Raw genomic sequence first — 27,293 nt, forward strand, 5'->3', positions numbered from 1 at the left:
AGAAATCAGGTGTGCAGAAAGTAATCAGGACTTGAACCAACTATTTGATCATATTTGTCAATCTCATGCTATAACAGGGACCTAGTTACTTTCCCAGAAAATTTTTAAAGCTTGAGATGCTTGGAAGGCATGGAGATTTGTTTCTTGGAGAAATGTTCTGATGAATATAGGGTATTTGTGATGCTGATTTTGATGCGGTTTGTCGCGTGGCTTGATGTATTGTCTGTTTCTAGTTTTCAAATTTCACGATTTTTCCTTGGGGAGGTGCCTTGTTAGGGATAGAAAGATAAATCTGTCAGCATTAGATGTGTTGGTATTCTTGAATGAGATAAAAAAAATTCATTTGTGAGCTCGAGTTAAGCATGTCTAACCAGATTTTTCCGCTACAGTTTCTTGGTGAGCTGAAATAATTATATTCCCAACATTTGTAGCAGATTCCAATAATAATATATAATTGTGTACTTTTACTACCTGTTTGTTTGGCGGAATAAAATATGATATTCGAAATAAAATTGTAAGGAAGATGATTACCCACAATGTATTTATTAGAAGAATTAATAAAAATCCTTAGAAAATAAATGTGCTACATATGACAAAGAAATATAAATTATGTTTAGATAGTCGTACAAAAATGTACGAAGTACATAGATATATAGTATTTTATACACAAATTTATAATTCATATACGTATAAGCATTTCTGTTTTTTGTTTAATCTCTATCTTCCTCATGCCTCCATATGTCTAATAGGAAATATACATGTTTTTAGTTTATCTTTTCCAAATCCCCATTCCAATTAGTTGCTTTTCTTGTTGCCAATATGTGATTATTTTCCGCTTCTCTCATCGGCATTGCAACTATGTTAGTATAAAATGATGTTGAAGCTCAGAGAGGGAAACCCCTCGTGGACTTGAGGAGTTTGCCTCCGCCTCCTTGTCCGAAGAGGGAGTGCCAAGGCAAGCTCCTCGACCAGGTTGATGGCTGAGGCGTTAAAGCCGTAGGCATCTAAGCTGGTTGAGGCAAACCCTAATCAAATTATTACAGAAAATTAGTGGATTACAAATACACTTAATACAGATCAATATTACAACAACATAAAATATTACAAGAATAATATTACATCTACAGAAAACATAGCAAATGCCAATAAACAGTAAATTCAAAGGGGAAGCCCACAACCACACACGGTTACTATGCCCAACTCAAAACCACGAAGGCTCCAACAACTCAAGCCATAAAGACTCCAACTACACAAGCCATCAAAGGCCCCATCTACTCAAACAACAAAGGCTTCAATCACCCTAATAAATAGCCTCTGTCACGATAATTCCAAACCACAAAAGTTTTCACTTAAAAATTAAGGAAGAACACTGTTAGGAGAAAAGGAAAGAATGTTTTTGTTCTCGGTCATATTTACTTCCAGAGTCATTGAGGAAGATGTATTTATAGTGAGACGTCATTAATGGCGGTGGAAGAAGAAAATGGAGGAAAAAGACAACACAAAGAAGGAGGAGATGGAGAACGACGAGGGAGGAAAAAATTTGGGTTACTGCAGCAGATTAGGGAAATAAGAAATCAGAGGGAGCGGGTAAATAAATGGGCTGGGCAAAGGGAGTGGGCTAAGAGGAGAGTGGGCCAAGGAAGGTTGAGTAGCCTGTGGGTAGACTTGAACCTACTGTTTTGGTCGAGAGCCAAAATAATTTTCAACACTTGTCCTATTAAAAAAATTTTCCCATCAAGAATCTAAGTCCAACGTTGGATATCACGAACTAAAATCTACCCACACTCACAACCTCTCTTTTATTTTTTTCTTTTATAACTAAAAAAAGGAAGAAAATAAAAAAAATATGTTTGGTTTCAGTTTTGGGCCATCTCTGAGATGGTCCAAACCAGAAGCAATGTTTGCCATTGCTTATTTTGTCATGTTTTTGTCTTGTTTCTAAGTATTTGATTTTTAAATACAAATATATTTTATTTTAACCACTTAATATTTTATACGTAATATTTTCTACATCATTGGAATAATTAAAAATTTTAAAAAATATAAAATAATATAATTATTCTACGTGGTTAATTCATATATTACATTATTTGAATAATGTATTTAAATTTATCACCTCGAATAGAACAACTAACAAAAAATATTGTTAATCCATTATTAGAGTGCATTTAATTATTTTTAAAAGTGTATTTACATAAATTATTTTTTTTCATTTCCATACATATATAATTAAGAAATAATATTTATTTTAATCCACTCACAACTAAATAAATTATATATATTTTTATACATATATATATATAAATATATATAAAAGAGATATGATTTGACAATGAACAGTATTTTTTGTCTCCCCACTACCCAACATCAAACATAACATACTTATTTTATATTATCTCCAAAAAAAAATCCAAACATACACACTATCTCTAACTTATTTTTATTTATCTTTATTTTTCTCTCTCTATCTCCACAAAATACCCAAAAACAAGTTAAAAACAAAACCAAACATAATGATCGGTTTCCATTATTGAACAGGTTGATTCAAGTGTCAAGGTCATGCAACTGTGACAGACAGACGCATGCACATGATCGAATCCTACGGTAATAAACCCACATCACAACTTCCAACTATATATTTAATAATTAGTAGTAATTTTATAGATATACAGACAAAAAGCTTTCAGCCATTTATGACACCATGCACCTGTCTATTCACTCTCCCCTCATCACACATCTTTCTTGCAAATAATGCTGAGAAGAAAATAAATTATTTAGTGACATCCATCGATAAAAGCTTATCAAATAATTTAATAAATACAACATATTAAATTTTACTACATACAAACAAGAGAAGATTATTGAAAGGAATTAAATTATAATTTAATGTTATTACTAATTATATATAAATATTAGGTGACAGGAAATTTTGCTTTGTCCAATTAACGAGTTCGTGGTTTTAATATTGTTACTTATTTATTAAATTTATAATCAATTGAATTAATATGGAAAAAATTGTAAATATAATTATCTCTAGAAGTAATTAGTGGGACATTTGTGGTGAACAGTTGTTACTGTTAGTATTGTCGTTAGTTAATTCTATTTTGGGATAATTTCATGCAATATAATTAATAATTATGTAACTTGGTTTATCTTTAGCCATAATTTTGATATTCTTATTTGAAAGTGGTAATTATATATATAATTATATTAATATTTTCGTAAATTGAACAATATATTAATTTAATTAAAATATCGATAATAAATATTATTATAAATAATTAATAAATTATAATACTTCAAGTAAAATAAAATAAATACTGATATGAAATGCGACAAACACTCACATGAGACAAACAAATTTGAAAATAATGCAGTATATGCAACTCAATTTACTTACATGGTAAGCACGGCATTCTCGAGTGGAGACCAAGGAAAACCTGAATTCAAGGGAATCATGATGATGGGCACCTGTCTTGACGCAATCCATAAGAAGGTGCCGTTACACACTTCACTAGGCAGTAACGACACCTCCAAATCTCGGCGATGTACTCAAATTCAATATAATTTTTTAGTGGGATAGTTATGTGGTTTTTTTTTTTGTTGAGGTTTGAGATGTAATTACACGTACTATTGTTCAAGTTGACTTTTATATAATAAGTAAGTCTCTAATTTGATAAAAACTCATTAAATTTGTTGATATTAATAAAAAAAATTAAAATAAAATTGATATTATCTTGAAAGTTAAATAATTTTTTTTGGGCTAAATTACTTTTACAACGGTGAAGATATGTATCTATCATATGCATTAACGCGTGAAGATGTATAAGAGTAATTTAATTATAAAAAAATTTACTTGACCTGCAGTAAGTTAGTAATAAATCAATCGGGGTTGAATATAAATTTTTGTTTTTTCAATAATATCAGTAAATTTAGTAAATTTTAATTAACGAGTGATTTATTTGTTAGACGGAAACAAACATCAAAAGTGAAGGTATAATTTTTCAAACAAAATTTAGTTAGTGAACCGGAGAGTTTTAATCGAGAATTTTTTATGCATTTTTAGCTGATATATATATTTTTAATTTCTATTTAAAATCTTTGCTCTATTTTATATTTAATTTTTTTTCTAATTTATTCATTCAAATACTTATTTTATTTTACAAGTGCAAGAAGTTCATGGCATTCATAAATTATATTTATGTATCTTATTATTTAAATAATTACCCAATGGTTTTGATTTTGACATTTGTCTAACAATGAACTCATTCTGTTAGCTTTCGTGAGGTTTTCATCCAATATTTATATTAAACACACCAAAATGTCCTTTTGTAAAACATATTTATGAACTAATACTACCTGTAAAATATTTTTTTACCCACCCTAATTTTTTTGTATCTATTTTTTTATTTTTTAAAAAGTTTCACAAAGGTAAATTAGTAATGCCCACTTCACCCTTTAGGAGCTGCATAATTATTTGGGTAAATTATAACGGGCTCTCCTAAGGTGTTTCATAATTATAAATATCTTTTCATTATTAAAAAATTACAAACACCCTTATAAATACCCTTATAACAGCCCGTTGTAGAGATATTTGTGAGTGTACTTATTAATTATTGTTCTGTCAACTCATACATTAAAATTGCTTTGCAGTGATTATTTGGATGGCATGATTTAATTAGTGGTTCAAATTTCAGGTTAGAATTCCCAATTATTAATATAATGTTAATGTTGGTAATACAATGTGAGATATTATACTATAAAAAGTTGAAATTTACTTTTTAAAAGAAAACAGATTACTAAATAATCTTTAAGCCATAAAAGATGAATTAGAACACAATTATATTAAGTTCAGCTCCACTTAGGTGTAATTTTAGCATATTTTGATCATTTTTATCTTTAAGGTATAATATTTTTAAAAATAATAGAATAAAATTATCAAAATAAATACGTACAAACAAAAAATTTACCTTCAGAGAGAGATTAGAAGCGGAAAGTATTTTTTTATCGATAAAATTAGAGATAAAATGTTCGGTCTCGTAATTAGAGACAAAATTTCGTCGATAATATTTAGCCACAGTGTGCGGCGATGCATTTTTCCGTCGCTATTTATTTTCACAGACGAAATCATAGTTTCAGAGATGGAATTCTCAGTCTCTGATACCCTATTTTCTTGTAGTAATGAAAGAGGGTCAAGTATAAATAATGAATTTTTGAAAAAGAATAAAAGTATAATTTTAATTTTTTTTTGAAAAAAAATATAATTTTATATTTTTAGAGAAAATTTAAATATAAATCAACTCAATTTGATTATTTGATTTGTTTGGTAGTAAGACATGAATAATGGATACTACATTTGTAGAAGTAAACAGTTCGTATATGGATTGTAGACCACTACAATTATGGACATTCCATGCATTTAATTAACCTTTGTAAAGGATAATGACACCTTCCTTGAAGTTTTAAATAATCACACACAAATTTATTATAGTTTGAAAAAATGTTGGAAAATTTCATCCATTCAATCACAAATAATGTTGAAAAAAATCATAGGGGTTGCCGACAATATTGATTGCGGGAAATTGATATTCAAATATAAGCCCCATTTATTAAAGAAGTGGACCACTTATAAATAATTTCAAAACCCCATTAGAGAAACATAATTCTTTTTCAAACTTACATGTTTATAGTTGATTACGGTCCAAAAAAGATTGAGCCAATAAGAAATGCTAGGCGCGTAGGTCAGCCTATCTAAATCACCATACTTGGCTCAAAAGAGGAGCATTCTACTACCTGGCTTGGCCTAAAGGGGAGGCCCTTTAGGCCCAGAACAAAAGGGTACTCCCTACCTCGAAGTCCAGTCAAAGAAGGAAACATACTCTATCAAAATATGGCCCTAGAAAGAAGCTTAATCTGAAGACCTGCTAGCTTGAAGGAATGAATGTGCCCTTAAAAGGTTGGACTCTTCAGCTTGGAAGGACTCCTTGCTAGATAAGAGTCTGCGCGTAGAAGGAGTCCCCTTCACCAGGAGACTTGTTGCTTAAGAAGAGGATAAGGAGGAGCTTTACCCTCAAAATTCCACCTTTTTCGCTCATCATGCGGATTCCCCTCAGCGGAACTCCTATTGTAGGGGAACAACTCCTCTATAAATAGAGGAGGTACCCTCTCGGCAAGCAGTCTTCCGTACTCAAGAACTCTTCTTACTGCTCCTTTATTACTATGATTTTGTGCTCTTTTATACGAAATTCTCATTTTCTTCATAATTTATCTTTACTTTAATCTATTATTAAATTCGGAACTAATTTAAACATCAGAGTACTAACCATTTAGTTTGCAGGTCCTCTTTTTCAAAAGTCTTCCCCCAATCAACCCAAATCTGACGTAAAGATCCAAAAACTTTGGACCTGTGCTAAAATCATACGCATCAATAGTATTTTATTTTATTTTAAATTTTATTATACTTTTTATTATGTTTAATACATGAAAATTATAAAACTTATGTTATTTATTTTATTTAATTAGTAAAAAATTTGTGCATATAATTAAGGTGTATATAATAAATAGAATAAATAATATAAAAATTTTGAAATAAAACTCCAACCTGTTATATTTATGAACCAGAATGGATGAAGAGGGTGTTTGATTAAGCTGATTTAAAAGATCTTACAAGCTCGTACATTTTGTAGAATGTTAGATCTTATTTAAAAAGTAAATTTATTAAATATTTGAATAAACTTATTTTTGAATAAAATGAGTTTGTATAATTAAGAATATCCTCTCGTTGTTTGAAAAGTTACTAATACCCCTTGATTTTAATAATTGTCCAACAATTAGCCCAATTCGTTAGTTTTCATCCATTTTTTGCTATGAATTGACCAAAATGTCCTCGTGGATTAAGAGTTATAATTATATTTATTTTTTTAATTTTTTTTTTGGACTAAGTGGATAACTTTTTTATAAATTTTAAAATTTTTTCATCTACATTGTTTGACTTTTTTATAAGTTCTTAATTTTTTTAGAAAAAATAAAAAAGATACAGTAAAGGTAAAATTGACAATTTCATACCTTCATTCAAGGATTACATAATTTCATCTAACATTAGAAGGGTATTTATAATTTTTCAAATAACAGGGGAGTATTCGTAATTATATCAAACCTCAGGGAAGATTGTTGTAATTTACTCTTAATCTAAAGTCATTTGTTAAGATCTTGAAAATAAATTACCAACTCGTTATTTTCTTTTAAAGAGTTCATACATAATCATAATATCTTATTTTCAGAGCTTATAAATTATTTTTGTAAAAAAATTATCTTATATTTTTTTAACATTTTATAAACTATCAATTATTTTATAAAATATTTAAAATATAAACTCACCCAAACACCCTCTAACATACAAGTCACTTTCAATACCCTATTAATAAGTGGGAAATTCTTTCTTGGGACCGACATGTCGGTCCCCAGAAATAGTTCTTAGGTACCCATCTCAATAGCCCTATTTATGTGGTGGAAGGATTTTCTATGAGGTATAGAATCAGAAATTGATATTAGACACACATTTTGTACTATATGTAGTTTAATTTTTCACTTATAATATAATTTAATCATTTTTTTTAATTTAAAAAGATATCGGTTTGAATTTTTAATCTAATTTTCATATCACATCACTGAATGAGTGGTTGATACATAATCTTTTTAAATTTAAAAATGTAGCAGCTTATCATACACGTGCGGGTGTAACACGAGTATGTGATAAAAGATCCTATATATATCGTAGAAAGCCCTATTATGTGATGAAAAATTATTTACTATATTTTAAAGTCTTATCACGCTCGTATAGGTATTGTACGGCTCAGATATAACACTCATGTATGTATTGTAATGATATTTTATTTTTAAATTGTTATCTAATTTAATTATATTTGTTTAACACAAAAAAATTATGTCAGTTACTATTACAGCAACGTGTAATAAAAGATGGAGAAATTCCGATCAGATTTAGTCGAATCAAATTAATCAATTAAAAAATAAATATGATACATTTGCTATGTAATTGATTAATAGTACATTAATCACATATAAATATATTATCATATAATTAATTTAATTTTAATCGAATTAGATTAAAATTAGAATTTTCCATAAAAGACGTCCCGTGTCTATATAAGCTCACAGCATTCTTAAAAGACATGCAAGCGTCTGCGGGGGTATCCCCTTCCTGAAAACACACAGTATACACACCACCTCCACAAGATCAAAAAATGGAGTACTTCCTCCTCTTCCTCCTCCTCCTCGTTCTCCCTATACTCCTCTTAGCAATCCGCAGTAAACGCCGACGAAACCTGCCTCCCGGCCCGGCGGGGCTTCCTCTGATCGGAATCTTCCACCAGGTCGGCGACACACCCCTCCACGAGTACTTCAGCCAACTTTCCAAGGAATACGGCCCGTTACTGTACGTTAAACTTGGTTCCAGGCCAGTTCTCGTAGCCAACTCCTCAAGAACGGCCGAAGAGATCCTGAAAACCCAAGACCTGGCGTTTTGCAGCCGCCCGCCATTTCTATCGATGAGCAAACTCTCGTACGAGCGCTTCGACATCGCCTTCGCCCCCTACAGCGCGTACTGGCGGGAGATGAGGAAAATCTGTATGCTGCATCTGTTGGGTTCCGCCAGGGTGAGAACCTTCCGTCCCATTCGCGAGGATGAAGTTTCGCGATTGGTGCAGAAGCTGTCTGAACAAGCTTCTCGCGGGGAGACCATCAATATGACGGAGAGAATCACGTACCTCACCAGCACGCTCATCTGCCGGATGGCGTTTGGGAAGAGGTATGAACATGGGTCCGGCGAAAGCAAGGAGTTCAACCATATCATACGGGAGTTCCAGACAGCGATTTCGGCGTTTCATTTCACGGATTATTTTCCATGGCTTGGTTGGCTTGACAAGGTATTGGGAAAGATTGATCATCTGGAAAGAGTTTACAAGAAGTGGGATTTGTTCTATCAGCAGCTCCTCGACGAACACCAGCAGCCAGATAGGCCAAAATCCATGGACGGGGACGTCGTCGATATATTGCTCCAGTTGAGGAAAGACGGATCATTTGACATCCCTTTGGATCACATCAAAGCAGTCCTTATGGTAACTATGAAAAAATAAATTAAAGCATTATATGAAAAATTGCAATTTTTACTCCTGGAGGGATAACAATGTTAGGAATGTGCGAATCCACATTTTGACAATTTGATTTTGTTCTACAACTTTAGAAATTTTACACATTGATGTTAAAAATGACTGAAATTTGTCAAGATGGTCGAAAAAGTGCTTACGACATGCATGTGATCAGCTTAATTGAATGTTGTTTTTAGGCTATTTTAGCCAATTCCATCATTTTTTTTTTCAATATGTAAAATTTTTAAGATTATAGGACAATATTGTCAAAATAGATTCTTATATAACTAAAATTGTTGCTCTTACTTTTGGAGCTAAAATTGTAATTTTCTCTAGATATATTATATACTATTCAAAAAAACTATTCAGATCCTAATTATCTATTGTAAATTAGTATTTTACTGTACAAACACAAAGGTGTATGAACTATTTTCTTAATTAAACATAGCATGACGGATATATAAAAATTGGAATAACCGATGAAACTCACTTTAAAATAGAGGATCTAAACTGCAAAGTAAAGCAGGGAAAAAACGTAAGTACTGTATATTTTGACATTATTATCCAAAGAAGTATATATTTTGGTACATATAGGGTGTTTTTCTTTGGGAAAGTTGTAAGAGTTTGGTCCAATTTGAACAAATTATATAGCAAGTGTAATATATTTATGTGCGATTGGAGTATAAATAAGGGAAAGTGATCAATCACATAATGAATGTATCATATTTACTTTATAATTAATTTAGTTCGACCAAACTTAATTTGATAAAGATTTTTTCATTCTCTTGAAAATAATGAATAACTATAACTAGACTTTCTTGTAATGCAGAACGTGTACTTTGCTTCAACCGATACAATAGCAACCACAATAGTATGGGCAATGACAGCGTTGATCAAGAACCCCTCCGTGTTGAAGAAGGTGCAAGCCGAGCTCAGAGCCCTGCCGATGCCACAAAATAAGCCTCTGGTGGAAGAAGAGGACATCGCCATGGCACAGCTGCCGTATTTCAATGCAGTAATAAAGGAAGTATTGCGACTGTACTCAACCATACCTCTCCTCCTCCCACGTGAAGCTATCAAAGATTGCACGATCGATGGATATGAAATCCCCGCAAAGACATTAGTCCATGTGAATGCATGGGCCATAAGCAAGGATCCCGAATTGTGGAAGGACCCGTTTGAGTTCAAGCCTGAGCGGTTTATGGGGGACGAGAGGAAATTCACCCTGGACCTGAAGGGGACGGATTTCGGGCTCATACCCTTTGGATCTGGGAGGAGAGGCTGCCCGGGGATTACGATGGCGCTAGCCACGTTAGAGATCGTGATGGTCAATCTTCTTTACCTGTTTGATTGGAGACTGCCTGACGGGATGAAGAAAGAAGACATTGACAATGATATTGAGCCAGGTCTGACCATGCACAAGAAAAATCCACTCTTCCTTGTGGCCAAGAAGTTTGTGTAGTTTAGTAAGATTTATAGCTACTTTTACTAATTGTCTTAATAAATTTGTGATGTGTCTGATGTACACAAAAAATATGCTAATGTTATAAGGTAAGATGTTGATATTATTATTTGATATAGTTTTTAGTTGCGATTAATATTTTTGTTTTATTCATAAAAACAAAGGCTAATAATTGTTTTGTAGTTGTAATTAATTAGTATTTACATACTAGAAAATTTTAATATTTAATCATAATTAATTAACATGATTAAAAGTAAATAATCATAGTAAATGTTCATTGACCACAACCACGAATGATTATTAATCGCGTTTTTACGAGTGTGGTTAAAATATTATGGATAATTTAAGTTTTTATATTAATTTTCATTTAATAATAATTATTTACCACGAGTTTAATACGTAACCAATAAAATTATATATAGCCAATATTGACAAAATTTATATATAAAGTTGTCACTACAATCAGTGACACATTTATAGTGATAACACAATATAATTACAACTATTATTTCTTGTTAGTATATCGTCGCTCTATATGACTGATTGTACTCAATGACATACATTTTTTTTTATTATTAGTCCATGCTAATAACAATTTTCACAATATAATAATAGTTATTAAAATTGAAATTCGTTATTGTAACAAATTAAACATTCTTATCGTTAAAAATGAATATAGTTATATACTGACAAACTGACAATATTGATATTGTCATTTAATTTTTTGTATCACTAATCTATTATTTTTTTACAGTATAAGGTTGCGTTTACTTGACATCCCACTCGTTTACTTTCTATCGTAAATTAATCTATTTCATAAGGGTCCGGACCCATCTATTTTCAACTTATTTTTAGTAAAAATTGATAAATTCTTGATAGAAACTCCAAATATAAGAAAGAAATCCACAAACTGGAAGTTAATTACATTCTTCAGGATCAAATACCCTACAAATGCAGATGATTGAGAACAACGTTTTATCTTTTTACATATTTCAAGCTTTACATAGGAAATAATGTACAGCAGAATTCCTGAATGTGGAAACTGGAGGGTGGATTGAGGGTCAGTTGACAACCTCTGCCATATGAATGCATTCTAGAATCGCTTCCGAAGAATTCGACGCCCTTTAAAATGCTGAAGCAACAGCAGCAGCTGCAGAGGTATACTGGCCTCGCACTACGATCCTGAGGATTGAATTTCTGATGGGGGCACGATAATATGTCAAAACGTTTTCGTATTTTCAGACATGACTGATCATACAGGGATATGGAGATAACTATGGTTCCAGGGTTTGTTCTAGTTAGACGCGTATCAAATAACAGACAGAAAGCAAAAAGATTGCATGAGAGAGACAGACTGTTTTAGCATCTCAAAGCAAAGAGAAAATTATGATGATACTTAGCAGATTGACTGCAATAAATCGATAAAGATATAAAATGTAGAACAAAAGGAAATGAAAAACTAACCGTCTCCGTATAGCTGTTCAAATCGAGCGACAATGTGTTTCCCATACGTATATTTCTTTAAAGCAGTGAGGTTGTTTCGTATCAGCCCGAGCAATACTTCCCGCTGATCACTAGAACATTTTTCTAGAATCTTTTGGATGACGTAATTTGCATACTGGTCTTTCATCATAATCTAGCATATAAATAAAAGAGACAACACGTGAAAAGATAAATGAGGGTCGGTACCGTATGGAAAAAAGCAACAGAATGCAAAAGGGAAATTATCCCAGTGACATAAGAAACTCTGCTATTACTCCCACATCTTGAAATTTTCCAACTGCTAGTGGAGAGCACGAGGTTCAAGACTTGGAGAGTCATTATGAAAATGTTATAGTTATAGTCCTATAAAATTCTTAAGATGAGATGTAAATACAGAATACATATGTCGGCTGGCAATTTAGGACCAAACTAGGCAACTAGACCGATAACAGCTGTTAATCATTGATGTTTGAGCTTTAAATTAACTTACCAACACATTGTCATTCTTATCACCATAACCAATGATCTCCTTTATCAGCATTTCTCTTGCAGTAGAATCACTATACTCCAGACATTTTTCGACAACGTTTGATGCAAATTTGTGCTGGCTCAGTTGTACAATAGAATCAGCTAATTTCTCAATGATTTCACTCCTTTCACGAGGCTTCCCCCTCATCAATACATGCTGTCAATTCGCATAATGAAAATTAGCACCCAACTAAGACCTTGCAAATCAAATATGACAAGTAATGACAATTTCAGTAATCCGCCCATAGCTATATAACTATAAAGAAATCCTTGAAGTAGGCGAGGGGGAATCCATTTACCATTAAGTGGAGAAGCAATGTAGAAATTACTAAAAGCAGAAGGAGAAACTAACTTGTGTGACATAGTTGCCATACTGATCTTGTGCAAGTGAGCAAACTGAATCCAAAATCTCATCCACTATGAACTGTGTCTCTGTATTATCGCCACAGTGCTCCAGGACCCTCTATATGCCCAGAAAACAAACTGATCATCTCAAATTCTATAACAAAATATAAGGAACTGAAGCAAATGAGAAACAAGTAGGTGTCTTCCCTCCTCCTACAGATGTAAACTTACCTGTATGACGCGGCAACCATAAGGATGCGTTGAGAGCGCGGCAACTTGCCCATGAAAAGAAGAAATTATGAATTGAATATTTTGTGTGGGAATGCTCTCAATGCATTTTTGTATGACATGATTTCCATTTTGATCCCGAACACATCTCATAACATGTCCATCCAGCTCTCTTACAAGCCTTGACTTTTGTTCTAAATCAATAACTTCAAGAGCCTAAGGAGATATTGTGATCAAAAGATCAGAATACTTTTTGTGTTGGTATGATATCTCAGAAAGAAAGATTGAATGGACACATTTTTAAGGAGAAATAACATCAAGAAAGAATTGATTTGAGTAGCATGTAAATCACATCCTATGGAATATTCAAGAAGAGTATGATAGAAATTATAAACACAAGAACGATTTGAGCAATAATAACTGATCAAACCTGAGAACATCATGGTTATTACTTTACAACAAAACCGATCTTGTGTTGGCCTCATCTAGCCAATCTAGTATTTAGTTCTCAGCTCAAATGATAGTCTGCTATCCCTTTATTACTTACTTTGGTACAAATGATAACATGACATAGTAGGCAGAGCTTGCACAGGGAGATGAAAGAAAGGAATATGGATGCTTGGGAAATGGGATATAACAGTGAAGCACCAATTAGGTAAAGCATAATGGGGAAAGACTTGTTTCAAGCAGAAAATGTACAATGAAAAAATCAAAAGCACTGAGTGAATCGGAAAAAAATATACAGATAATGACAGACACAACCCCGGATATTTACCTTCTGGATCACACGACATCCATACATCTGCAAGCTTAATGGCAGGATTTGACCTTGCAGTTGATTTGCAAGGTACTGCCTTTGCTCTGGACTCCCATATTCAAAAAGCTTAATGACATTGATGACATAAAGAAAAACATGAATTATATGGATGATGAAGATATAGAGCAAAAAATTAACCAGAAAATTCCAAGAAATTAGGAAACACACCTTTTGAATAACATAGTTGCCAAAAACATCAGTCATTAGTTTGGAAGCATGTGGAACTACTTCCTTAAAAACAGATGCTTTCTCTTCAACATTACAAGTCTCCAACTTCTGCTGAATGAATCTACTTCCATGTTGATCGACGCTGAAGTGGAGAGCACAAAATAACTCATTAGTTCCATAAGTAATTTGTGCTTTTAGAAAACAAAAGACAGGTTGGCAAAAACATGCCTTAATTCAACAAGATGTCCTGCTATATCAGACAGCTCACATCTTTGACCTTTACCAGATTTCAACTCTTCAAGAAAAGAATATAAACTCACGTCACTCCAACTTTGGTCATTAGCTTTACTAGAGTTACCACTAGAAGAGTGACAAAGGTTCAAGTTATATTTCCCTCCAGGAAACTTGGTCCCTGCCGCAGTTTTATACTGCAAAGCTGGACTAACAACCGATACACTAGGAAACTGTGATAAAGGACCAGCATTTGTTGGTCTTGCCAAACTATTATGACTTGACAAGTTCCCACGTTTGAGATTCGGATTGTCATAGCCGACACCATTTGGATATTGAGATTTGTAGTCATTTGATAATCCAACTAGTTCTGCTTGCCTTTTTGAGTCATAAGAGTTCACTTGGTTCACGGCAGCACCATTTGTTGATGTTTGATGACCAAGATGACTGTACTGGAAATACTGCATATGGAACGGAGGTTGCATGGGAACTCCAACTTGACCATAAAACTTCAGCAGATTTTGCAGATCATATCCATGAACATTTCCTCCATTTGGAACTCCAGAAGTGGGAAAGGAAGCACTATTATAAGCAAGAGGAATGGGCCCTTGATGGGGATATCCAGCCAGATACGATGGCAAAACCGCAGAGTTGAAATTGTAGCCACCCAGGCTGTAATGTGGAGTTAACAAAGCAGCTGTCTGCAGATTGGCATGATATGGACTTGATGGAGTCATTAAAGTAGCTGCAGTGGCATATAGTGGAGGGGTGAATCCAGATGACTGGAGTAATGGCCGAAACTCTGCCATTGTAACACTTGCAGAACCATAAGGAAACTGGTTCAAGCTACCATATGCATGGCCTGTTCCTGGATAAATAATCTGAGAATAAGTGCCCTGAACTTGAGAAGTGCTGCATTCTTGCGGAGCTGCTTGCTGTTGCAGCACATTATTTTGGCGATTGAATTGCTCTTTCTTCTGAAATTTGTGAGAGTCTAAATTTGAAAAGCTAAATGAATTAACACTCTCTACAGTCTCAATATGGGCATTATCTACATCAACAGCCACTGAAGTTGAAAGATTATCCTGCATATCAACTCTTACAGCATTGAAATCTCTTCTATGTGCAGGTGGCCCAGCCACTGTGCCCCTTGTGCCATCAAGTGACGAGACTGGCCTGATATCATCCAAGCATGGAGTATTTGTACCAGCAGATGACATGTTAACAGTGGCATTATGCATGATATGGGAGTCAGCATCAGACACAACTGTTTCTTTTATAGATCTATAGCTCAAGGAGCGATACTGATCATATGAAGGTGACGAAGCTTGGTAGGAATCTTCCTGCAACTGGATGCTTTTAGTTTACAACTGCAGAACTATATAGAAGAGCATGCAGAAATGCCATATGCATTCTGTCTGTTCTACACAAGAAATTGTTATTATTTAGAAATAATGAAACTAAGCCACGTAAAGGAACCAGTTTATTTTCCTTTAGATTTTTTTCTATCTGCAAAACACAGACAAGGTTGGGTGTCATTTACATACTTCAAGGAATAGATGTCCACGCAAGCATGACGAATATTAGCACAAAATTTTGATACTAAACTCATGTCTACAACGCCATTTTCTTCTTTACAGGAAACACATTTTACCTGCATTGAGTCCAACGAACGACTATGATAACCTAACAAAGCAGCTTTCTGCACGGACACAGATGCACTCTGTTCACATGATTGATCATCCTCAAACTCTTCCTCATGAGCAGGAAGACTCTTACTGGGAAACTGCAAAGAGCCATCAGCAAGTTTAGCATATGACATATTCCTGCTGCCTGGTCTACCACTGGGTTGCAACATATGACAGCTTTCCCATGAGTTGAGAGGCCCACTGAACCTATGGTCTACATTGATATCAGAAGTACGGCTTGTAGAAGATGATGGATCGCCAGAAAACCGCATTTTATTTTCACGGTTAATTGGAGAGGTGGATGGATATATCGAACTAGGATGCCAAGCTGATTTCCACTGGGAAAGGATATTTCCAATTGCCGCTACAGAACCCTCCATGCTTGGCGGTGCACTTTCACTCCGGCCTGGTATGACATCCTTTTCAAGTCTTTCAAACCTTTTGTCTTTCAGGAACAAACCCAGATCCTCAAAGGCCATCTTGCCGGATGATGGTCCATACCTGTTAGACTGCTTGAGGACGGGCCATCTGTCTGTCCCCTCCGATATCCTAATAGGGTTTTCAGTTGCCATTATACTAGAGATGATTCTTGTATAAATTTTACCTGGAAATGCATCTAAGAATGCTCCTGAGAGACAGGATAATGAGTTTAGTCTTAAACTGATGAGTCAAAAAATAACCGACGGGAATATACACAGAAAGACATGTAACAGAGTATACCTACAAAATAATCAATGAAAATTATGGTGCATAACTGATCAATGTTAAGGCTGGTCTTCTCAGATAATATTCCACAATCTGGAAAAGATTGAATGCTTTAATACATAAGATTTGAACAGCAGATGTGTATCGCATTAATCTTGTATTGAATTGTATAGCGTTGGAACAGAATCACCCCTTCCTCTGTCAATATGATTTGCCAAGTGAAGCCAGGCTCTAAACCCATAGAATTGTCTTTCATGGCCTGAGAGCTCGTCTGGTCTAATCAATGCCCAAAAGCAATAAAAAGGATTTCATTTGAAGAACTTAGGGAGGATTACATATGGTACAAATTATTTAACTAGTATGTCACAACATTACCTACCACCCCACCCCCACCAGATCTCCTCTCCCTCATTCCTCTTAGTTTAAAAAGCATTTCCCTCACATCCAAAGTTCCCACTTGTTTTTTTCATTGAGAAAGGACTATTTGATGCAATTATTAACAATTATAGTCACCACATGTAAGTTTTACCTAAGAGCGTTGGATTCCCTGAGGATTTAACAACCCTGTTTTACATTCCATGAATAGTACTACTTGCCATATATTGAATCAATGAGGCATATCAAATAATATTATGAGGTCAACTGGCACCCACCTCCACAAAATAGTCATGCCTGCATCTCCCAATGCTCAATATAAACTGAAAGTAGCAAAATATAAATCTAGTATCAGATCAAACGTATTATTCAACCACATTATCACTTAATAATTTCCTAAAAGGTTAAAAAGTGACCACTTGGCTCCCCCTCTCCTCTTTCAGATAAAGCATTAAAGAATTCGTCATTCGCTCAATCTCATGGAAAAGAAATCTATGCCATCGGACAAAAATCTAATCAATCAGCATAGGAAACTCAAATGATTTGTGCTAGATTCTCTCAAATTTTCGATAACATAGACAGGCTCGACCAGCTTAGCCAGCTATAAGTATCCTACATGACCATTTCCTATTCAACTCAATCAATAACAGAACATTCCAGTACTTCCTCCTTGTGTTAAAGTCATCATAGCACCTAAGTGGGATTTTAAACTCTTCAATTTCAAATCAAGCCCCTTTCACCCAGAAGTCAAAAGCCGTAAAAACATTAAATCGATGCAGGTAACTCTAAATAAACAGACAAAAGCAACAAACCACTGAAGCAAACAAAGTCAACAGGTGAGCAATACTACCCGGGAAAAATAAACAGACCAAACCTCGAAAAGATTCAATCTTTTCCTACTTTCCAGCAATTGACACAACATATTAGCACCTAAAAATACCCTTACAACAAAAATAACCACAAAAAGAAAAGAAAGAGAATCTTTTTTCATTCCAACATCACTAGGAGTTGCGAGAATCCATAAAGAAACTTACACAGATACTCTTTCCCACATAGCAGTCAGTGTTCCCCGTACAAAACCCTCGATTCTTTTCCACGGGGAGAGAGAGAGAGAGAGAGAGAGAGAGAGAGAGAGAGAGAGAATCAAAAGAATCTCATGAAAAAGAGTTTTTATCTTGTTGAGTGTGGGGTGGGTGGCGTGGGCAAAGGGCTGATGACAATGAGACGATGTGGGGTTTGCTTTGCGAGTACAAAAGACAGAAAGTGAGAAAGTCGCTAATTCCACAAATTCCCCAATTCGGACAAATTGTTGCCAAAATACAGATTAATGGACTGCGAACCCAATTACAAGCAGCATACATATATATATATACATATGGCAGCATGTTTATATTTAAATTGTGTGTTGTGCCCATTTAGGGCAGCAGGCATCCTCTATCGCAGACAAAAACCTAGTTTATATATATATATATATACATAATTAACTAACATAACTAAATTGAAATATAGTGTCCCTAGGAGGATACCCAGAGACTCAAGATTTCCTATAACAGATTTTATATACGAATTTGGACGTGCGTTTGTGTGTTGGGTGTGTGCATTAAACAAAAATAACAGAAAAACTAAATTAAAATATAGTAGGTGCATGCTTGTATTTTAAGATACATTGTTCTAACCTTGCTTTATTTTTAAAAATAAAATAAAAAGATTATGGGACGTATGCCATTTATTTCGATCCCAAAAGCAAAGAAAATATCAAAATCGGTGTCAAGAAATATGCATATTGACATCTCAATATTATTTGGGACACAAATATATCTTCTCAAGTTATTAAATTCAATTTTTATCTCAATTAAAAAAGAAAATAAAAATTTATCTCTTTGTGATATTGCTTCGATTAAAAAAACTAGCAATTTATCTTTTCATATTTTAAAAAATACAGTAATTTATCCTTTGTGTTTTACAAAATGAAGCAATTTACCTCAACAGGTAGATAAGTTACTTAATGTATGGAGGAAAAATCCTTTGTGGATTTCTCCAAAAATAACCGAACCCTATCAACTATTACAACAATTGAGGGTACACAACCCTTTATATATTACAAGACAAGACAGATAATTATAGAATGTAAATTATTCACAAAGACAGAAGTAATAAGCACTAGGCTCAAAGAACCAGATCCAAACTAAACGGATAATGGTCACAAGGCACCACTCGTAAAACAATCCACGGTTGCTTCACACAGACAACCAACCAACACAAAATTTTCGATCACAAAGACCCACCACAAAATTTTCGGTCACAAAGACCCACTACCGAGGTTTTCACAAATTCACAAAGAACTTTGCAGTAAAAAGTAGGAAGGATAAGAGAAGAGAAGATTGTTAGTCGTTGGCTATGGCCGAAGGCCAAAGCCACCATTTAAAGGGTCTCAACATTAAAGGAGCGAAGAAAAAGAGGAGTCAAATGAGGGATTCCCAAGGCCATCGGAGAAATAAGGCGAGGAAAGCCATTCGACAGAAAAAAGAGAGAGAGGTGCAACTAGATAGAGAAGAGATGCAGTAGTGGAATGAGAGAGCTAGGGTTAGGTTTATTAGAAATAGGTTAGAACCTGGGTCGGGTCACAAGTGATGGGTCGGGTAGTGGGCCAGCAAGTGGACTGGATAGTGAGCCTTTCAAGTGGGTTGTGGGTGTGGGCCTTTATTTAGTTTGAGCCTATCAGAATTATGGGTCATGGGCCACAAATAATTTATACTTGACTTTAAAAAAGATAAAAGATAAGTCGCTGTTATTTTTTTATATGAGGTAATTTACTCATTTATAATATTATAAAAATTTAAATTACATTAAACTCATTAAAAGAGTTTAGACCAGCATAATTCACACACAGAGGTAATTGTTCTGCTCGTTGTCGAACCCTTACAACATTTAGCGATTTAAATGAGATATATTATCTTTATTAGGTTTATGTGTCCAAATGCGAAAATGAGTTTCCTAAATCTTGTATTTCCACTTTTAGTAATTGTGTAGATTATAATTGAACTGGCATTCTTTTATCCAATCAAAATGAGTATTATTGCATGTGTTAACTCTTGTGATTAGGTGACCATCCCTTGGTGATATTGAAGTCGAAAAATTCTACAATCATCGTCTTTGTGGGGAAAATCTAATCCAAACCAGTTTAATCGAATCTGAACTAATTATATGATAAGTGCAATACACTAGAGTGTACCACCTTTGTTAATTGAGTTTTTTGTAGTGGAAATGACAGTCAACAAGGAGGATCAATTATATGTATAAATTAGAAAATCAATTACCACTTAAAGAAATACGATTTTTTTGCTATAATTAATCATTATGGTTAAAAGAAAAAGACTGTAGAGAATATAAATTAATCACGGGCCCACAACGATCAGTAGCCGTTGTTTCTACAGATGAGGCCAAAACATTAATTAGTCTAGGATAAAACTATTAAGTTGGCCATAATATTGATTAACCGTAGTAAAAGTTTAAGTTTTCACATTAATTTTGTTTGACTATAGTTAATAGAATTGATTTATCATGATTTTAAATTGTTGCTGTTTATAGTGTAGTAAAAAAAAAATTTTACTATAATATTTATTGATTATCAGAGCGGAAGAAAGGCCTCACGATAGAGCTTCAAAGAAGACCCCAGTGGAAGATTAGCCACTATATCGAGCCTAGTTATAGTATCTTATACATAACTTATATCATAAAGTAAATTTCACACAAATGTACGAAAAAAAAATTAAATAATGTAAATAACAATGTACTATTGAAAAATTTAAATTGGAGAAAATATTAAAGGAAAAAATGCAAGCAACCCCCTTGTGATATCGCAAATGAGCAAATTACCTCCTTATAAAAAAAATAAATAGCGATTTACCTCCCTATATTTTTTAAAATAAAGCAATTACCCCCCTATGATTTTTAAAATAAAGCAATCTACCTCCCTGTATAAGAAGGTAAATTGCTTCGTTTTAAAAAGTATAGGGTGGTAAATTGCTATATTTTTTTATAGTGAGATAATGTGCTCATTTTTAATATCACAATGGATAAATTGCTATTTACCCAAATATTAAATGGTCCAATTCTTGATAATTTTAGTTCCCGTTAGCCTTCTTCTTCCGGTAGTTCTCGAATATCTCTATAGATATGGGTACATGCCCAACTATGTTTCCTTTTCGAATAGATATGGGTTAAATTATTTAAATTAAATTTAAATTAATTAAAACATTAAATATTATGATATATTATTTAGATAAAATAAAATAAAATGCAATAACCTAGCCGTCTTTAAGGTTCTAAAAACGGCTTCAAATGTATGAAATTAAATGGGTGTTTGGTTAAGCTTATAAACTCCTCTAGACAGCTTATAAGATGTTTGAGAGCTTATAAGTTCTAAATATTTGTTTGGATAATTTTTTTTTAAAGAGATTATAGAATCTTAAAATAAGATGATTTGAATATTATAAGTTCTTTAAAAAAAAAGTTAATTTTTTTAACTTTTTTTATAAGATCTTATTAACTATATTAAATTAATATGTTATAAGATAAAAGTGTCCGCATTCGTACACTTATACACTCTCTCTGTCTTATACACACATCCACATTACACACACACACACACTCTCTCTCTAGGATTTAAATTCCTTTTTTTTTGCTATTTAATTTTTTTAATATTCAAAAAAGATAAAATATTTTAATTTTTAGTAATAGATTATTATAGTTAAATACAAATAAGATTGATATTGATATTATATTTACTACAAAATATAAATTCAAGATATTATATATACGATTAGAAATAATTATTACATTAACAAAATATATATATAGTTAAACTACTTATATGATATGAAAACTAATAATACGGGCAGCAGACAACAATATCAAAAGCAGATTGAATGTTGACTTATATGAATAAATAAAACAATATTTTACTAAATTATAGAGGGCAGGAAAGGATTATCATATCCCCACTGTTTAAGCCGAAGCCTCTGCAGCTTCTGCTTAATTTAATTATCATTAGAGTAATGAAGCACGAAATTATCATAATCTTGTAGGCAGAAATTTTAGCCCGGACCCAATTCGATCAAATTTGAATTAATCACATGGTAAGTGTATTATATTTGTTATATGATTGATGTACAATTAAGGAAAAATGACCAATCACATAGCGAGTGTATCACACTTGCTCTATGATTAATCTCCATAACATGAAAGATTAATGTACTTGTGATTTATTAGTCTAAGGATAATTAAGCAGAACTTTCGGCTTAAAGAGTGGGGGAAATTCCTTTAATTTGTACACCTCTATACATAACTCAGTCAACTGTTCTATTTAATATTCATTAACGTACAATTAATTTGGAAAAATACTAATTCGGATGGAATTTGATTTGATCGGAATTAATTATATAACAAATGTAATATATATGTTATATGATTAGTATATAATTTAAAAAAGTGATTAAATTATATAATAAGTATATTATACTTACCATGTAATTAATTTGATTCGATCGGACCTGATTTTGGTAAAAAAAAAAGTTCATTAATCTGCTTAATGCTGTGAACTATTTCTTTGATACTGTTGTAACTGGTAATTATTAATTAGTTATATATTTGATTATTTGATATTTAAGGTGTGATGTAATTGTAATTAATTTACTCAAAAGAAATTGGACATTTTTCTATGAGGGAAACGACTAAGAGGGTAGTTTATTTGAAAACTCTTACATCTTATAAAATATTTGAAGAGTTTAAAGATGTTTAATGTTATTTTAGAATAAGATGTTAAAGTGTTTGAATAAATAAGAAAGTTAGAGTATTTGCGAAAATAAGTTTTTCATACCGTAACAATGGCCGAAGAAAAAAGCCATCAAATTATTAGAATTTAAACTTTGGAGGAAAACGTCAATTATATGAAAGATAAAAGAGAAATACTAATAAAATTATTAGCATATTTTTATTTATTGAATTTTAAGAGCTTATGAAATATTTTAGAAAAGTTGGATGAACATAACATTTTCTTTAAAGAGATTGTAAGTTCCACAACATCTTACTTTATGATCTTATAAGTTCTTCAATAAAATTTTTGCCTAAGTGTCTTTAAGAGCTTTTAAACTCCCAAACATTTTATATAGAATTATCAATAGGTAAGGTCATATTCTATCCATAGGTAAGGTCATATTCTATCCAGACTCGTGCAAATGAGTTCCATTTATTAAACTAGTTGTTATGGCAATGCCGTTTTTGCGTGCATATTATGAATAAATTGTTTACATACTTTAAAATATATCAGTAATAATATTATAAGTATAAATAAAATACATAAATTAATACATTACATTAAAAAATAAAAAAAATAAGAAATAAAGAAAAAATATAATTTATTAATTAATAAAAAAATTTAAAAATTAAATAAGTTAGTTATTTTATCGATTGAAGGGTATTTTTTACTTCATAAAAAATTAGGACAACGATGTTATTAACAATCGCTTGTGAGTTTGGAATATTTTTTCTTTTTATATAATATAGATAATACCCAAACTCTATCCAACCTCCTCAAGACCTAAGGGTCCTAAACCCAATGCCATTGTTTTAGATCTGATTTTTTTATTTTGGGTAGGCTTAGACCCATTTTTTTTTCTTTCTAATGTTGTCGGACAATATTTAACGTATTTATTTAAAACAAGATTATTGAGAAAAGGCTAAATAAATTTTAAATAAAGGAACAAATGGTAAAACATATTAGATATATATTTCACACAAATTTACTTGGAGCAAGAATCACCAAAACGAGACAAAATAGATTAATTACTTATATTTTTTAATATCAAAATAAATGATTAAAAAAACATAGAAATATGTGTTTTGAATTAGCAACAATTTACCATATTGTTTACTATATACATTAGATTTATCAATATATATTAATTTTTTTATTTTTATTCATAATTTATCAATAAATTATTGAGACCCAATTCACAAATAACTCTTTTTTTAGAGAATTTTTTCAAAGAATATGTTATTTATCATATTTTTTAAATAATAATATAATAAAAATATTAAATCTACATATTTATTAGAGATGGAATTTAATAATATAGAACTTTAAGCTTTAATTTTATCACTTAACCAAACATTATATATTTTCTTCAAGATGTTGAAAAATATGCCTAGATAGCATAATTTATATATTTATATAATCAATTATTCAACTATTTATTGATTAAAAAAATATACATAGTAATTAAAGAATTACACGATAAATAATTTTATGATGTCTTAAGTTTTTTAAAATTTATTCACTTAAACTTAGATAGATTGATAAACAATAATTCAAATGATTGGAGGAAAAAAAAATAGAAATGGTTTTTTGGATCCAAATTGGGTGCACAAAACTTATGAGTATTGATGGGTAGCGATTCAATTCAAATTTAATATATATATATATATATATATATATATTAATGAGTTTGGTGTCTAATAATATTTATTGGGCCTAGGTATGAGTTTTTGAGTTAGTCAATGAATATGGATATGATCTTACCCTGTTTATTGACATCCATAATCTTATCAAATATTTTGGGAAACTTATAAGTTCTACTAAACACCCTCTAATTATATTTTGGGATAATTATATTTCTCTCCCTTCTCTTGAAATTTGGTGTAATTACAAATAAACCTCTTGTAATTTGGAAAATTAGATCTAGCAACCTTGAACGTTGCTTTCGTCTTACAAATAAGTCCATTTGTTAATTAGTCAAAATTTATTGATATTAACAAAAAACTGAATGAAGATTGATATTTATCCTTGATTGACTTATAACTTATTTATAGCAGGTCAAACAATTTTTTTTACTGAACCACGTACCTTTATAACGTGGAAAATATGCATTCTCACATGTATTAATACATAAAAATCTATGTAGATAATTTAATCATAAAAAGATTTATTTAATTTGTAATAAATCAATAATAAGTCCATCGGGGTAAATAAAATTCTTGAAATTTGCTCCCCCCCCCCCCCCCAAGTACCTCAGGAGACACACCTGACTAATTAACTAGCTAGCAATAATGTGGTGTAATCTCATTCTTGATACGCACAAGCAAATTGTTGGGTAAGGAGTTGACAAATACTAAGTAATGCATGTGAAGGTTAACGTTGTAAGGATAAGAAGCTCATAAATGCTGGTGCATGGGGTGCGTCAATCTTAGGCATGACAAGTTTTAGTCAAATGCCTTTGCTTTGATCATCACTATACTATACTTCAATTCAAACCCTTATCTGCAGATCGTATAATAAATTAGTACCATTTTTCAATGCTATCACACGTACTTCAGCTCTGGAGTCTTCTTCGTACGTAAGGGATGGATCCACTGCTATAAATACCAACCCCTTTTCACAACAACATTCATTCAAACATATAGTACACTAAGCGAATATGGCTAAGTTTCAAGTTAGCTCCACCATTTTCTTTGCTCTCTTCTTCTGCTTTCTCCTCTTAGCATCAAATGGTCTGTTGGCCGTCCTCTTTCCCTTTCTTTCTTCTCTCTCTCTATGCTCGCTTGCTCTCTAATATGTGTGTGTATGTCGCTAACTATGCACTTACGAACACATGCCCTTCTTTAGGTGTAGCATTGCGCGCATGCATAGCTAGGCTAAAACTTCCCAAAAGGGGAAAAATGATCAGTATATTTGCTAACGTCTTAACGTACTCTGTACTTTATAGACCGTCCATCTAAATCACAACGTATTGTACATGATTACACGTTATAAAGTGGTAACAAGATCGATCCATATATATGCGTTCGTCATGTTCCCATTTTTTATTGGTATATGTCGTGATTAAAAGTCAGCTCTTGTTTATTATTGCAGAAGCCAAAATTTGCCAGAGAATGAGCAAAACGTGGTCGGGGGTATGCCTGAACAGCGGCAACTGTGACAGGCAGTGCAGGAACTGGGAGAGGGCTCAACACGGAGCTTGTCATAGGAGGGGCTTGGGCTTCGCCTGCCTTTGCTACTTTAAATGTTGAACCTGAACCAATTATATATACGTACGACGTCCGGTGATTCCACACATTAATAAAGACTAGCTAGCTGGTTGTTTCAATAAGTTATGGTTGCTTGTTCAGTTAGTTCGACCATGTTGTGGCTAAACTAAGTTGTTTAGTTATTTGTGTTCTTGTAGTGTTGCTACCTGCTTTGTGCGACAACCTAAATAAAATCTGAATTTAGTATTTTGTTGGTTTCATCTATACGAAAGTAACTATATTTTTTTAAGGTTTAAATATATTTTTGGTCGAATATGTAATTTTGGTATTTTTATCTTTTATATTTCTAGTATTGCAAAATATTCCTATAACTTTTTGGTATTTCTCAATTGTAAAGTTCGACAACGAGAGGACCAAAATTGCAAACTATCAAAAAGTTATAGGATTATTTTGCAACTCTAAAATGATAAAGGATAAAAGCACCAAAGTGTCAAAAATTACAAGATCAAAAATATATATATATATATAAGCCTTTTTCTAATCAACATGAAAGTAACTATAAATTTAATTTACATATTTTATAGTGAAATCTATCAACTAAATACTTATTTAATAATTATTGGTTAACATCTTCCTATGATCATTAAGATATATTTACTTTTGTGATGATGATTCAAATCTTTTGAAACTTCATCCTTTTTGCATCTCATTCATGATTATGGTCAGTAATATATAAAGTTAAAAACTTAATAATTCTTGAAAATACACTGATTTTAATTCATAATTTTTTTCATAAATATATTATTATAACAAATATAAATGTTTTTTATATTTCATACAGGCATAGACTGCACGTACCCGATTACTAATAATTATTATTTAATCGGAGAATAACGCACACAAGTTTTAATTAACTAAAATTAATGGCAATTGTTGGCAACTGTGAATGTACTTTAAACATGAAAATTGTATTTAACTCTTCGCATTACTATACAAAAACCCAAGATTAGGAAAAATGAGGACAACCAACTGACATGTATGTGTACTTTAGATGTAGAGTGAAATATAAAATGAAA

General features: G+C 32.2%; 3 protein-coding genes across 6 annotated transcripts; 2 read left to right on the forward strand and 1 right to left on the reverse strand.

The window, feature by feature from the left end:
* Positions 1–8,179: 8,179 nt before the first annotated feature.
* LOC105173875 (cytochrome P450 83B1) lies at positions 8,180–10,740 on the forward strand. Its single transcript, XM_011095777.3, has 2 exons — positions 8,180–9,134; positions 9,994–10,740. Exons 1-2 carry the CDS (start codon positions 8,262–8,264, stop codon positions 10,624–10,626), a joined length of 1,506 nt encoding a protein of 501 aa, XP_011094079.1. The 5' UTR covers positions 8,180–8,261; the 3' UTR covers positions 10,627–10,740.
* Positions 10,741–11,515: 775 nt separating this feature from the next.
* LOC105173876 (pumilio homolog 5) lies at positions 11,516–18,493 on the reverse strand. 4 transcript variants are annotated; one of them, XM_088875468.1, is made up of 12 exons: positions 18,228–18,493; positions 17,472–17,516; positions 16,834–16,911; positions 16,080–16,741; positions 14,423–15,774; positions 14,195–14,336; positions 13,985–14,092; positions 13,213–13,425; positions 12,989–13,099; positions 12,599–12,793; positions 12,091–12,262; positions 11,516–11,823 (listed from the first exon to the last, which is right to left on the reverse strand). In XM_088875468.1, the coding sequence occupies exons 4-12, from the start codon at positions 16,683–16,685 to the stop codon at positions 11,801–11,803; spliced, it is 2,922 nt and encodes a 973-aa protein (XP_088731594.1). In that variant the 5' UTR covers positions 16,686–16,741; positions 16,834–16,911; positions 17,472–17,516; positions 18,228–18,493; the 3' UTR covers positions 11,516–11,800. The 4 variants fall into 4 exon arrangements, with proteins under 4 accessions (XP_088731594.1, XP_088731593.1, XP_088731592.1 ...); XM_088875467.1 differs by lacking the exon at positions 16,834–16,911; XM_088875466.1 differs by lacking the exons at positions 16,834–16,911; positions 17,472–17,516 and having other exon boundaries at positions 18,228–18,492.
* A 7,113-nt stretch (positions 18,494–25,606) lies between these two features.
* Positions 25,607–26,463, forward strand: LOC105173877 (defensin-like protein 1). Its single transcript, XM_011095779.3, has 2 exons — positions 25,607–25,740; positions 26,102–26,463. The coding sequence occupies exons 1-2, from the start codon at positions 25,668–25,670 to the stop codon at positions 26,257–26,259; spliced, it is 231 nt and encodes a 76-aa protein (XP_011094081.1). The 5' UTR covers positions 25,607–25,667; the 3' UTR covers positions 26,260–26,463.
* The last annotated feature ends 830 nt before the right edge of the window (positions 26,464–27,293 follow it).

The sequence above is a fragment of the Sesamum indicum genome, linkage group LG11 (genome assembly GCF_026168435.1).
Source record: "Sesamum indicum cultivar Baizhima isolate 11 linkage group LG11, ASM2616843v1, whole genome shotgun sequence".
Lineage (NCBI taxonomy): Eukaryota > Viridiplantae > Streptophyta > Magnoliopsida > Lamiales > Pedaliaceae > Sesamum > Sesamum indicum.

Bases quoted from the DNA above. Each gene is read 5' to 3' on its own strand.
- LOC105173875 (XM_011095777.3), top strand. From the start codon at position 8,262: ATGGAGTACTTCCTCCTCTTCCTCCTCCTCCTCGTTCTCCCTATACTC. The intron at 9,135-9,993 runs GTAACTATGAAA...CTTGTAATGCAG, and splicing joins ACATCAAAGCAGTCCTTATG to AACGTGTACTTTGCTTCAAC.
- LOC105173876 (XM_088875467.1), bottom strand. From the start codon at position 16,685: ATGGCAACTGAAAACCCTATTAGGATATCGGAGGGGACAGACAGATGG. The intron at 14,093-14,194 runs GTGTGTTTCCTA...AATGTCATTAAG, and splicing joins GCAACTATGTTATTCAAAAG to CTTTTTGAATATGGGAGTCC. The intron at 11,824-12,090 runs GTTAGTTTTTCA...TGCCCCCATCAG, and splicing joins TGAACAGCTATACGGAGACG to AAATTCAATCCTCAGGATCG.
- LOC105173877 (XM_011095779.3), top strand. From the start codon at position 25,668: ATGGCTAAGTTTCAAGTTAGCTCCACCATTTTCTTTGCTCTCTTCTTC. The intron at 25,741-26,101 runs GTCTGTTGGCCG...TTATTATTGCAG, and splicing joins TCTCCTCTTAGCATCAAATG to AAGCCAAAATTTGCCAGAGA.